We start from the raw sequence: 12875 nt of genomic DNA on the forward strand, positions 1-12875 counted from the left end.
TTTAAACTTATTAAACTTAACTTGAAGCCTGCCACATGACCAAACTCCTGGATTAATTCTAGAGCCCTCTTGGTACTAGGTACAGGCTCTTGTAATGTCAATACAAGATCATCTGCGAAGGCTTTAAGTTTATATTGTTTAGCTCCGACCTGAATACCATGAATCAACTGGTCCCTTCTGATCATATTTAGCAAAACCTCCAGGACCGAAATAAAAAGCAATGGGGAAATTGGGCAGCCTTGTCGTGTCCCTTTCTCAATTTTAAATTCTTCTGTCACTATGTTGTTAACTATAAGTTTTGCCTTTTGTTCAGAATAAATCGCACCTATACCATTTTCAAAATTTTGACCAACCCCCATCCCCTGCAGGTTTCACTGTACAAAATTTTGAAGATGGTGTCTGCACTTTAAAAAAATAAAATCCCTCTGGCCCCCCTCCCCCCAGGTTTCAGATGTGCGGATGTAGCTTTCTGTTCCCCTTTCAGGCTGGTTTTGCCCTTGGAGAAGTCCTCCTCTTTCTGTTGGCCTTTGTTCTCTGGCCTGCTATATTTATTGTCACAGAGTAGGGATATTAAAGTTGTGACGGTGAAACCTCTGCAGGTAGAAGTGTCTCTGGCTGCCACTGGCCAGAGGTGCCAACTCCCTGGGGCCTGAGCACCCACAAAATTCTTCATGAAGGGACCTGAGCGCCCACAAATTTAAGTGCCAGGGCCATGCATGCTGCACTGCACCCACGATCCCGGGCGCAAGCTGGCACTCCTGCCCTTGGCTGACCTGCTCTTATCTTAGGAAGGGTCAAGGTAAGCAGAAAGATCTGGCAAAGGAGGAGTAGAGGAAAGAGGAAACAGGTAGCTCAGAACAAGAGCAGACAGTGGTTGGGAAAGGCTGCAGATCAAGGAATGTTGGGGAAAGAGGGCTGTAAGAAGGGACTGAATGAGGGAACGTCAGCGAGAAGAGGAGGAAGACTTGTGGAAACAAGGGGCAAAGTAGAAATTGTGCACCTGGTGAGGAGCTGCAGAGGTGAGGAATTGTATGTTGATTTGAAATCTCTGGTTGCATGATCCTTGTTTGATAAAAGTGCTGTTTTTGAACTAGGCTGTGTGTGTCCTGGGAGGAGGGTATCTGCAGAGCAGTTAGACATTGACTGGGGAAGGAACTTGCCTTTAAAAAGCAGACCAGAGTATTTATGAATCAGAGAGGAAATGGAAACAGGAAGGTCACATTTTCTCCTGTAGTTGCTGACGCCGGGGAGGAAAGCTTAATGAAAAAGCTGTTAAGGCTGTCATTCTGCTTTGGTTGTGTACAACCATTAATGCTTCTTTTCCAACGCCTTGGTGTTGTTTCAGCTGGATTACATAGTGACTTGTGCGGTGTGTACTCGTTCAGATGGAGGGGATATCCACATTCATAAAAAGAAATCCCAGGTGAGAAGTGCAGTTCATCATGAGAAACTTGAAGGGACAGCCTTGATCTCAGCCCCTTTCCCTTCATGTACATGCCAATATCCGTGCAGCAAGCTAATAACATCTTCCAAATGGTTTCTTCCAGCAAGTCTTTGCATCTCCAAGTAAGCACCCTATGGATAGCAAAGGGGAGGAATCGAAGATCAGCTATCCAAACATATTTTTTATGATTGACAACTTTGAAGAGGTAGGTCACTCACAAGAACAGATGCCATTTCTTGTGCTTGTCTTTAATTTCAAATAGTTGTGGTAGCTCCAGCCAACAGTGTTGTGTTTACGTAACGTAACTGCATTGCATGGGAACATCTGGACACATCTGAGTTTGTTTCCTCTACTTGTATTCCTTTTCCTTAGAAAGCTTGGAGCAGATTATGTGGGGCTCCTGATGGTCTCCCCTCTGAGCCTAGGCCAGCTCTTGGCTTCTCTGTTGGTACAGAGGACCTGTAAACATAGAAGAACCTTACCTACATGTGTTAATCACTTGCAGACAGACATATGCAAAATACTGTAAAGCAATTTTAACAGGGAAAAATGTAAAGTATTGCACTTGGGCAAAAAAAATGAGAGGCACAAATACAAGATGGGTGACACCTGGCTTGAGAGCAGTACATGTGAAAAGGATCTAGGAGTCTTGGTTGACCACAAACTTGACATGAGCCAACAGTGTGACGCGGCAGCTAAAAAAGCCAATGCAATTCTGGGCTGCATCAATAGGAGTATAGCATCTAGATCAAGGGAAGTAATAGTGCCACTGCATTCTGCTCTGGTCAGACCTCACCTGGAGTACTGTGTCCAGTTCTGGGCGCCACAGTTCAAGAAGGACACTGACCAACTGGAACGTGTCCAGAGGAGGGCAACCAAAATGGTCAAAGGCCTGGAAACGATGCCTTATGAGGAACGGCTAAGGGAGCTGGGCATGTTTAGCCTGGAGAAGAGGAGGTTAAGGGGTGATATGATAGCCATGTTCAAATATATAAAAGGATGTCACATAGAGGAGGGAGAAAGGTTGTTTTCTGCTGCTCCAGAGAAGCGGACACGGAGCAATGGATCCAAACTGCAGGAAAGAAGATTCCACCTAAACATTAGGAAGAACTTCCTGACAGTAAGAGCTGTTCGACAGTGGAATTTGCTGCCAAGGAGTGTGGTGGAGTCTCCTTCTTTGGAGGTCTTTAAGCAGAGGCATGACAACCATATGTCAGGAGTGCTCTGATGGTGTTTCCTGCTTGGCAGGGGGTTGGACTCGATGGCCCTTGTGGTCTCTTCCAACTCTATGATTCTATGATTCTATGATTCTAAGTTCAAAGCCCAAAGGAAAGACTTGGAAAAGCTCAGTAACTGTTTAACCTGGTTAAATAAATTGCATGTCAAAATTTTGCAGTATTTTATCAAATAAACCACAGAGCCTAGGGCTTGCCAATCAGAAGGTTGGCGGTTCGAATCCTTGCAACGAGGTGAGCTCCCGTTGTTCAGCCCCAGTTCTTGCCCACCTAGCAGTTCGAAAGCACGTCAAAATGCAAGTAGATAAATAGGTACTGCTCCGACGGGAAGGTAAACGGCATTTCCATGTGCTGCTCTGGTTCGCCAGAAGCGGCTTAGTCCTTCTGGCCACATGACCTGGAAGCTGTACGCCGGCTCCCTCAGCCAGTAAAGCGAGATGAGCACCGCAACCCCAGAGTTGGTCACCACTGGACCTAAAGGTCAGGGTCCCTTTACCTTTATCAGATATTGCCAAAGGCTTAGAGATTGTCCTTTTCCTTAGACACTCTGAAGGTTGGCCCAGGGCAAAACTGGAGGTTGTTAATCCACCATATCCAGCCCCCCAACCTGCTCTTGCTGGCATAGCAGAAGCACCTTTGTACTCTTCTGCCCTTCTGCTTCCTCCTCCTCCTCCTCCTCCTCCTTCCTTCTTCCTTCTTCTTCTTCTTCTTCTTCTTCTTCTTCTTCTTCTTCTTCTTCCTCCTTCCTTCTTCTTCTTCGCTATTTCTCTCCCATTAGAAATGAAAGGGAGAGATTCGAGTCAGCTCTTAAATTTCCCCTGGACTTGGGGGTCTTTGGGGGTAATAAGAAGGCCCCCATATACCACCTTTTGGCTCAGCTGATGACGTGATGGGAGACCTGGTGTGTGGTCTCTCTCTCCCTGTACCTCCCAAGGGCCCAGAGAGAGGACTGCAGCCTCACCATGATTGTGTTGTGTTCCTCAGTGGACAGTCGAACGTATGTCATCAGAATTGGGAGGGAAGCACTTTCTGATGATTGCCCCCACCCCATGCCCCATTTAGGAAGAGCAGAGGTGTCTTCAGTGGGGAAGGGGAGATAAATGAAAATTGGTTCCCTTTCTGTTCAGTCACACAACCCTCAATTTCTCTCCCCCCCCCAGCATTATATTGTATTAAGTTATGCTTTGTGAGCATTTTGGGCAATTTCATGTTTAATGCTCTTCCCCCTACTGCCCTTCTTGCTCAAAAAAATAAAATAGGATACATTTTAACTGCTACAGGTTTTAGTGCTTCCAGGCCAATCATTTGGAATTTGCTTTTCTGAAACAAAGTCCTGCATCGTGTGCCTTGAAAAGGACGTTTGTATTTTGCAATCTATGTAAAATAGGCGGCAGCAAATGAAGTTTTAGCTATCTAGAGCTACTGATTTTTCCTCCTTCTACTAAGTGCAAGTTTTTTGGATGTTCATTTAGGTGTTCAGCGATATGACTGTAGGAGAAGGTGAGATGGTCTGTGTGGAGCTGGTGGCCAGTGACAAAAGCAACACCTTCCAAGGAGTCATCTTCCAGGGATCGATCCGCTATGAAGCCCTCAAGAAGGTCTATGACAATAGGGTGAGAGCCCTGCAGAAATATGGAAAACTATAGGAAAATAAAATAATGGAGATTGATTTGGACTGATAATGAAAAGTGTGACACATGATTAAAGCATTTAGGATCCACGATGGGGTGATGGGAAGTCATTATAGAAATTGTGTATAAGGAAAGAAACTAAGCATGTGGGAATATGTATTTTTCTTTTTCTGAATGTGTGCTTTTTTTGAATTCAAAAAAGCATTTAAAAAAAAGACAATGGGGTGAGAGCCCTTTTGGTGATGGTCACCTGCCTAGCTAGGTTGATACCTCACAGGTGACTGCACTAGGTATTCCTGCATTTCCCTCATTTATGCCTAAAGTGACTATTGAGAAGTGGGGTGCCTGTTTTCTACAACAACATGAGGGATAAGTCTACCCTGGTCCCTTCCTCACTTTACCTTGTCGTGCTGCATTGCTACAACTCACTGGGAGAAAAGTGCTTATGTGGTCAGGGAGCAGGGAGGGTTCACTCCCAGTTTACTCCTAAACCTCTGACTCTTTGAAGGTAAAGCCAGAATTTCTTAAGGAGCCATAAACTGTTACTAGGAGAAGCAAAATCCACTTGAGTTCTCTTGGAAATGTGAAAGGTGTTTGGGTGTAGAAAACTCTCAGTCCAAATGCAGACTGTTGTACAAGCTTCATGCAAAAATGTTCTGTGCATTTCAAGAACTTTCTAGATTATCCTCTGTTTTTAGCCATGTGCCTAAATGGTTGTGTATAATCAAACCAGACTGCCTGGAGAATTCCCTAGGCTGCCACAGATAAAGACCTCACACCAGTTGTCACCCACCTAATATCTGAAGGTGGAAGCTTCTGGAGCAAGATCACCAAAGACGACCTTTAATAAACAAACAGCTTTGTATGAAAGAAGGAAGTCCTTTAGATACAGTGCTGCCACTTTTTTTTTCTTTTTTAAGAGTTTGGTAGCTAAAACAGCACTTCAATTTGTATCCAAGACATACTGTATTTTTCGCCCTATAGGACGCACTTTTCCCCCTCCAAAAATGAAGGGGAAATGTGTGTGCGTCCTATGGGGCGAATGCAGGCTTTCACTGAAGCCTGGAGAGCGAGAGGCATCCGTGCGCACCGACCCCTCTCGCTCTCCGGGCTTCAGGAAGCTATCTGCAAGCCTTGTGAGCCTGGCGGGAGGTCCCCTGGGCGCGCGAGGCTTGCGGGCGGCAGCCTGTTCTGGGGGCTGCGGTCGGGAAGCTCGGGCTTCCCCCGCCCCAGCCCCGCGGTTGGGGGGAAATAATTTTTTTTAATTCATCCCCCCCCCAAAAAACCCCGAGGTGCGTCCTATGGGCCAGTGTATCCTATAGGGCAAAAAATACGGTAAGTGGAAGCCAGTTAAGATTTTCTAGTGCAGACAAAATATGCTCAGATATGCAAGTCCTGGTCCACAACCTGGTTGCTGCATTCTGAGCCAGCTGAAGTTTCCAAATGTTTTCAAGGGTTCGCCCACATTCAGTTACAGTTATTGAAACCGAACATGGCCAGAGCATGGATAAGACTGAAAAGGGCATCTCTGCCCATAGAAGGCTGCAGTAGGTATACTGGCCTAAACTAGTGGAAAGGGCTTCACAAATATAAAACAATAGTAAATGCAGACTTTAGAAACAGCAGACACAATAAAATGATCAAAATATAGATCAAAATTTTTTTTAGGCAAATGTAGATAATAAAAATACTTGTTTAGGTAAACAGAACTCTCTTTAGCAGGTGTCAATAAGAGTAGAATTGTCCTTGCCAAATATTAATAGGCAGGAAGTTCCAGAGAAGAGGAGCTGCCACACTAAAAGGTGAAGTTCTTAAAAGCACGGAATGGACATTAAGGGACAGTTTTAGAAATACCAGTTCCACAGAAACGAATCTGGCTTTTCCACAGATCTAAATTATTATTAACCCCTGAGATAACAGAATGCCTCAGCCTGGCGCCTGAATGACAGCAAGGCAGGCATCAACCTTCCCTGGGCTGGGAATCCCATAACCAGTCTTACATTTTTACTGTTCATTCTAGGTAAGCGTTGCAGCAAAAATGGCACAAAGGATGTCCTTTGGCTTTTACAAATACAATAATATGGAATTTGTGCGAATGAAAGGGCCACAAGGAAAAGGACACGCGGAAATGGCCGTGAGTCGCGTTTCAACTGGTGACACGTCTCCCTGTGGGACAGAGGAAGATTCAAACCCAAGTTCGCCTCTACATGAGAGAGTGAGTTAAGTTCTCCAATCTTGGACTCTGGAGAACTCCGTTTGTTGAGGAGCCAGAAGTGTATCTTTGCTGTTCAAATCTACCTCTGTTGGGCAGGATGTCTGCGTCAAATAAAAACCAAAACAGTAGAATTCATCTTGCAGCTTTGGAAACCAGTTTGACTCTAAAGTGAAACTGTCAGAAAACCTTTAAATATCTCCTTCTCTGTTAAAGTTAGAGGATCTAAGTAAAATTGCCTTTGAAGTCCAGGTATGTCTTCTATATTGCCAGTTGGCAATCACTGTATTGAAAAACTGGCTATTTTGCATTAAAGGGTCAGCTGTCCCTAAATGGTCACTGTACATAAATGGTGGTTTGTTCATGTGTGTTTGTTCAGTAGCCAGAAGAATGCATTTTCAAAACAGTGTTCAGGAAGCAGTTTTTATATCCACCAGACTGCAATTCAGAGCAGATAACCATTGAATGAGGTTCAAAATAAAATACAATGTCAATCAAAACATAGAGCAGTCAATATTATCTCATAACCTTCCTTCCCAATTTATTTCTGATTTTCTTCTTTCAGGTCACTTCATTCAGCACACCTCCAACTCCGGAACGCAACAACCGCCCTTCCTTCTTCTCCCCATCCCTCAAAAGGAAAGTGCCGCGGAATCGAATTGCTGAAATGAAGAAATCCCATTCTGCCAATGACAGTGAAGAGTTCTTTAGGGATGATGATAGTGGAGGTGAGAGAAGAGTGATCTTGAGGCATGGCTGGGCTTAAGGGATGCTTGCTGCTGGTGTACACAGGTGTCACTAAATCAGGCTTGGATTGTGACACACAAAAATGAGAAAAGATGAACTGAGGTAGTAGTCCCATTGAGAACTAGAGTTCATGCCTTTGCAAACTAAAGTTAGATGTATTTGCTTATTATCATCACTTTGACCCATGGAACCTCCTAGTGGACCCGATTGTGGTATTTGCAACTGTGGAAAACACTACATTGTGGTGGGAGGTTATCTTGTGAGATTAGCAGGACTGGACAATAAATCTGCCTGAGGTTGCAGATCACATGCAGGATAATGAGGTGACATTACCGTTTCATATTGAAGGCAGTGGAAATTGCGTTTTTGAATGTTCCCTTACTTAAAAAGCTCTTTGCAAGTGGAAAAAACTAGCCCAGTGGGGGAGGGCAAGACTAGAACCTTTTCTGCCAGGTGTTGCTCGTTTTCTACTTGCAGGGAGCTTTTTAAGTGAGGGAGCCTTCAGAAATGGCTCCCCACCTCCAAAATGCAAAATGTGTTGGTACAACTTACCATTGCAGAATTCTATCAACTCATTTTCTGTTGTGTTTGTAGGTCAGGTCTAAGGTGATGCAGAACAAGCTATTCTGTGTAGTGGGGAGGACTTTTGACTAACTGGCTTAGGATCTTGAGGAAGATGGACTTGCTTAGACATTTGCCATCCTTCATTCCTGATGATGGCATTGTAAATAAATCAGTGATAAAGGACATGCATTTAATTCAGAAAAGGTTCCACATTCTGCTCATGATGCCCCCAGCAACCGAATCACAGGGAACCGAGCAGGTAACTTCAAGAGTTTCCAAGTCAGAGAAGGTAGTATTGAGTTGAATAATGGGCTGATTTGTATATAAAACACACACAGCTCTTAGCTCTCACTGCTGAATGGAGCCTCTCCTGTTCAGAGGGCAGGATGCCTGTGATTGCTGGGTGCATGGCTGTGATATTCATCCCTTGCCTTGTAGCTTCCCAAGGTAGTCTTGGCACATGGGGTGCTGCCCTTGAAGGGCCTTGCAGTCTGTTTGCTGGACAATGGTCTTGGGGGCAGTAATGTTTTGCTTACTTCCTGCAGCCTTGTTGTATTTTGGCAGATCTGCACAACGCAACAAACCTACGCTCGCGGTCTTTGTCTGGAACGGGAAGATCTCTGGTGGGCTCATGGCTGAAGCTAAACAGAACAGATGAAAACTTCCTTCTCTATGCACATCTAACCTACGTCACATTGCCATTGCATCGGATCTTAACAGGTGAGAAAAGCCTCATCCACGTTTCAGAACGGGACAACCCTGACGCTCACCAGCAGCTTCTCCTGCATATGCCTTGCTGAAATGAGTGGCAGGTATGGAGGAACGTCTCCCATTCTGCATATGGGCGCTTGTGCAGGAGACATTCCCAGTGGAGTGTGCCCCTTCTGTCCAAGAGACAGTTATCTCAAAAGCGTGAATTAACTCTAAAAGGGACCACAGCTGGGTAAGTTTTCAATAATGTACCGATGTGAAGACACCCCAAACAACTGGAGCTGCTGGCAAGTGGTGAAGAGAATTCAGTCATTATCTATTAAGTACTGAAGTGAGCTTCTTCTTCTGTTCCTTCCGGCACCTCCAGGAGAGTTTGAGCAGCCCTGGGACCACATAGGAGAGCCTGTGCTACAGCTTGTCACAGCAGTATTAACCCACATTCATGGAATTAGGGACATTGGCATTGGATCCGTACTGAGCTAGTTGCACTTCGATCCTGTTGAAATCAGTGTGAAAAATTAGTTATAATTCAAATTCCATTGCACTTCAGTGCAAATAATTTAGGGTTGCGTCCAATGCTGCAGAGTTCCACTCTTGCAATAGAGGTTCCTTTTCCTCTCCTCTCCTGTACACCCTCAAAACCTGCTTCGGTCTTTGGAGGATCATCCAACCCTTCCGAGAGGAATCTGAAGTTGTGCAGGGGAGAGAAGTCTCATTGTGCAAGCAGCACAGCAGGGCTGGATCCAGCCCACAGCCAGCATCCAACTCACAATGTCTCTTGTTTTGATAGTTCAAAGCAATACCCCATTTTCACCCTCTGCCAAAAGCCATTGTGCTTTGGATGGCTGCGTCTACAAGGTTTTAGCTGCTGCAGCAGCACCTTCATTTCAAGAAAGAAAGGTACATTTCCCCCATTAGACTCACCGCCCTTGATAGTCAGGGTGTCTTTGAATGTTTGTGTGTGCGTTTCAAATTTCAGCTTTTGTGACAGTGTGGAAGCACTTTAACCATTTCGGGGTATGTTTTGTCTACCCCCCAATTTCAGCCAAAAGGAAATAATGTTCCCCTCCTAGTTGATTTTTTTTTAAACACTAAGCCAATGTTGAGTACATGTGGTTTAAAATGTGAGGGTTCTAGCTTACCGTATTTTTCGCTCCATAAGACACACCTGACCATAAAACGCAACTAGTTTTTAGAGGAAGAAAACAAGAAAAGAAATATATTCTGAACGAAACAGTGGATGTATGATTTTTGTGGTTCATGCTGTGGTCTGTGATCTGATGGTGAATTTGGGGTGACCCAACGCAAAAATCCTGAGGATCCATGGGCTTTTACCTCCCCCCTCCCAGGCAGCCTCCTTTATCGCTAGCGTCCCTTATCTCTCTTCTGATCCCACCAATCAGCTGTTTCCTTTCAACACTCCCTTCCTTCTTGTTTGCCTCAGTGTCTTTTCCTTCGCTGGAGCAGTTTTTGGCTCCTCCTTTTCTTCTAATTTCTCTCTTTATTGCTTTAGTCTTCCTGTTTCCCTGCTTTGCAAGTTTGCTGTCTTTACCTCCCCTCACCCACGCAGCCTCCTTTATCTCTAGCGTCCCTTATATCTCTCCCCGATTGGCAAACAACCAGTGGCTTTCTTTCAACACCCACTTCCCTCTTTCAAAAAAAAGAAGAAGCATGATCTGCTTGTTGCCCCTGGGCAATTCGGCTCCAGGGACCACGCACATACTCCATAAGACGCACAGACATTTCCCCTTACTTTTTAGGAAGAAAAAAGTGTGTCTTATGGAGCGAAAAATACGGTATATGGAAGCACCCCAACGATTTCAAGATCTCTGCAAATGAGGCCCAATCATCTTTACTCATTGAGATATTATAGCCAAAGAACTGTGGCCCGGAATCCTCACCACGATCCTGTCATCTTTCTTGTTTGCTTAGATATTCTGGAGGTGCGGCAGAAACCGATTCTGATGACATAGCAGAGAGCTGGGCACTGCCTTGGAAGCCATGCAGCCAAGTGCCTAAAAACAACAACTACAGTGCTCTTCTGTCACAGCAGCACCACCTAGCGTCAGAAACTTAACATAACACTGAAAAAAGGGATGTTTTGGGAATTACCAGCCAGCCATTCAAAAAGTGCCTCTTCCTTCCTCCCTCTGCTATACATACTATATACTCCCTTTAAAAAACAACAACAAAAAAAGACTACATCTCTTTATAGTTATTACTGGCAGAAATAACTTGACCAATAAAGAAGACAAAGGGGGAAATAAAGAACAAAAAGAACCCCCAACAACACAAAAGTTGGGGCTGTGTTTAAAACTATGCTTTATGAACCATTTGTTACAGTGTTTACTTCATAACTGAAAACCAACCAACCTGTACAGAATGTATTAACCTTTATATATTTCGAGAGAAATGTCCATAGGATTTCATACTGATGTACCAATGAACTTCAATGAACTTCTGAGAGATGGTTGAGAACACTCCTTTGTTGCATCATAAAACAACTTTGTGTATGTGTTTTAAAGTTGATAGGGTAGCAGAATAGTATAAGAGCAAAGGGAAGTTAGGGACTTAGATGGAGCAGACCAAATGGAACTTGAAGTCTTGGTCTTTACGCTTCCCATGAGTGATATAGTTTTCAGGCTCACGTAGCAAAAACTGATTCCGCAATGACATCTTCACCTACCAAAGATCAGCGAAAAGTACAGCCAAAAAGGCTTGAAAGAGTGAGCTCAACACTTTGAAGAAATGTGCTAAATGTGATTTGGTTTCATTATGGCTATTACTTCTAGGAGTAAACCTGTCTCTAGTAGCATAGAATGTCTGCATATGAGAAGCAGGAAACACAAACTTAAAGACTCTAGTACCAAAAAACGCAGCAGACCTCAGCCAGTTACCACACCATTGGAAATTAAAGCTAATTGAAGTGGGCTACTAGAAATCTTTTATACATCAAACTTTTCATTAGTACTATATAATGAAACTCGTTTTCCTGGATCTTGGTTCTGCTAATTCTGTGATTCGCTGTGCTTTGGTATACAGAAGCCTAATTATTTAAAATTCTCTAGAACACTACTGTGACATTTTGTAAAAAGAAAGAAAAAGGAAATCCTGGCAAGGGCAGAGAGTTGGTATTTGTGGGGTGCTGATTGCAGAACCAAGTAGGTTGCAGTTGTAGCAGAGGATGCATAAGACGCTTACCTATTTGCTTATAGGAAAAGTTTCGCTGCTCTACAAACATAGGTACTGCTCTGAGGTGAGTTCTTTAAAAAGGTTCTTAAACTTGAATTTAAAAGATCTGCCCATGAAGAGCATCTGTTGGTTGGTGCTTGTCTTGTTATAAATATCCTCTCTCCCACCCACCCCCATTTCTCAATCCCCAAATAAGTTTTGCATTTGAAGTGTTTGTGGAGCAACATGACCACGCCCATGTCTGCTAATTTCTTTTCTTTTTTAAAATGATGGACAGCCTGAATAACTCACATTGGGAAGGATGAGTAGGGTGACTGTTCCAGTGTGCCATTTCCTGCTATGTGTGATCATCATCCCAGTTGTGGTGCTGGGAATGAGCCTGGCTCTCCCCCATAAGTGAAAAATCATCTGAAAGTGTTCTTTGGAATAACAGTATGGCTGCCTTCATCCTGAAATTCAGCTTGCTCAAACTCCAGTTCTTGAAACGGCTCCTTTAATTGTAAATCTCATTAACTGTCCTTCGTCACTGCCCTACCTTTTAAAATAATGCTTTATAGCTAAAACATGGATTAACAAGTCTGATTGGCAGCTATAAAGGGTGGGAAGAAAAAATGTGTGTGTGTGGTGCAGGGATGGGTGTGTTTCTCTTTATTTAAAAAAATTAGTTCCATTTCCATTCTAAAGCAAATGCAACAAATATAGAGTATTCCTCTGGCAGAGAGCAGTCAGGAATGTAAACAAGAAAGTGCCACTCAGATTCGTGGGATTTTGCTCTCTGCACGGAGATTAATACCATGGAACACAAACCTTGGACTACTATTTTTCTTCCTTCCACGACTACTTTTTGTCGTGAACTTTACCTATGGCATTAAGTAGTTCAGCCTATCAAATGCAACTATCTCTTTATATCATGGATTGTTCCCCTTGCAGTTGTAATTGAATACTTGTTGTGGAATCCCTCTTCCTGCTGAAGCCTTTGCTTCCCTCACTCTCATTCCTGCACTGAGCCACTTCGCCTGCAGCCTTGCATGCTGCACCTGGTCATGGACTGAGTTACTGCAGGTGAAACAAGGGCTGTTGGGACGTTCTGACGTGTTAAGGGGGAACAGGAATGACCAAAGCCTTTCCTGCACACACAA

The 12875-nt window shown here is 44.0% G+C and overlaps 1 protein-coding gene across 5 annotated transcripts in view; it reads left to right on the forward strand.

Annotated features, from left to right (window-relative positions):
• The window catches only part of KIAA0930 (KIAA0930 ortholog), a 60085-nt gene extending 49061 nt beyond the window's left edge, over positions 1-11024 (forward strand). For 2 of the 5 annotated variants that reach the window (XM_053387609.1, XM_053387612.1), the window contains 7 exons: positions 1346-1423; positions 1548-1649; positions 4152-4292; positions 6331-6525; positions 7088-7250; positions 8398-8553; positions 10477-11024. In XM_053387609.1, the coding sequence (XP_053243584.1) occupies positions 1346-1423; positions 1548-1649; positions 4152-4292; positions 6331-6525; positions 7088-7250; positions 8398-8553; positions 10477-10517 (876 nt within the window). In that variant the 3' untranslated portion in view covers positions 10518-11024. Of the gene's footprint in view, positions 1-1345; positions 1424-1547; positions 1650-4151; positions 4293-6330; positions 6526-7087; positions 7251-8378; positions 8554-10476 lie in introns of all 5 variants that reach the window. The other 3 variants (XR_008330365.1, XM_053387613.1, XM_053387611.1) reach the window with 3 other exon arrangements.
• Positions 11025-12875: the final 1851 nt, after the last annotated feature.

This window comes from Podarcis raffonei, chromosome 5 (genome assembly GCF_027172205.1).
Source record: "Podarcis raffonei isolate rPodRaf1 chromosome 5, rPodRaf1.pri, whole genome shotgun sequence".
Lineage (NCBI taxonomy): Eukaryota > Metazoa > Chordata > Lepidosauria > Squamata > Lacertidae > Podarcis > Podarcis raffonei.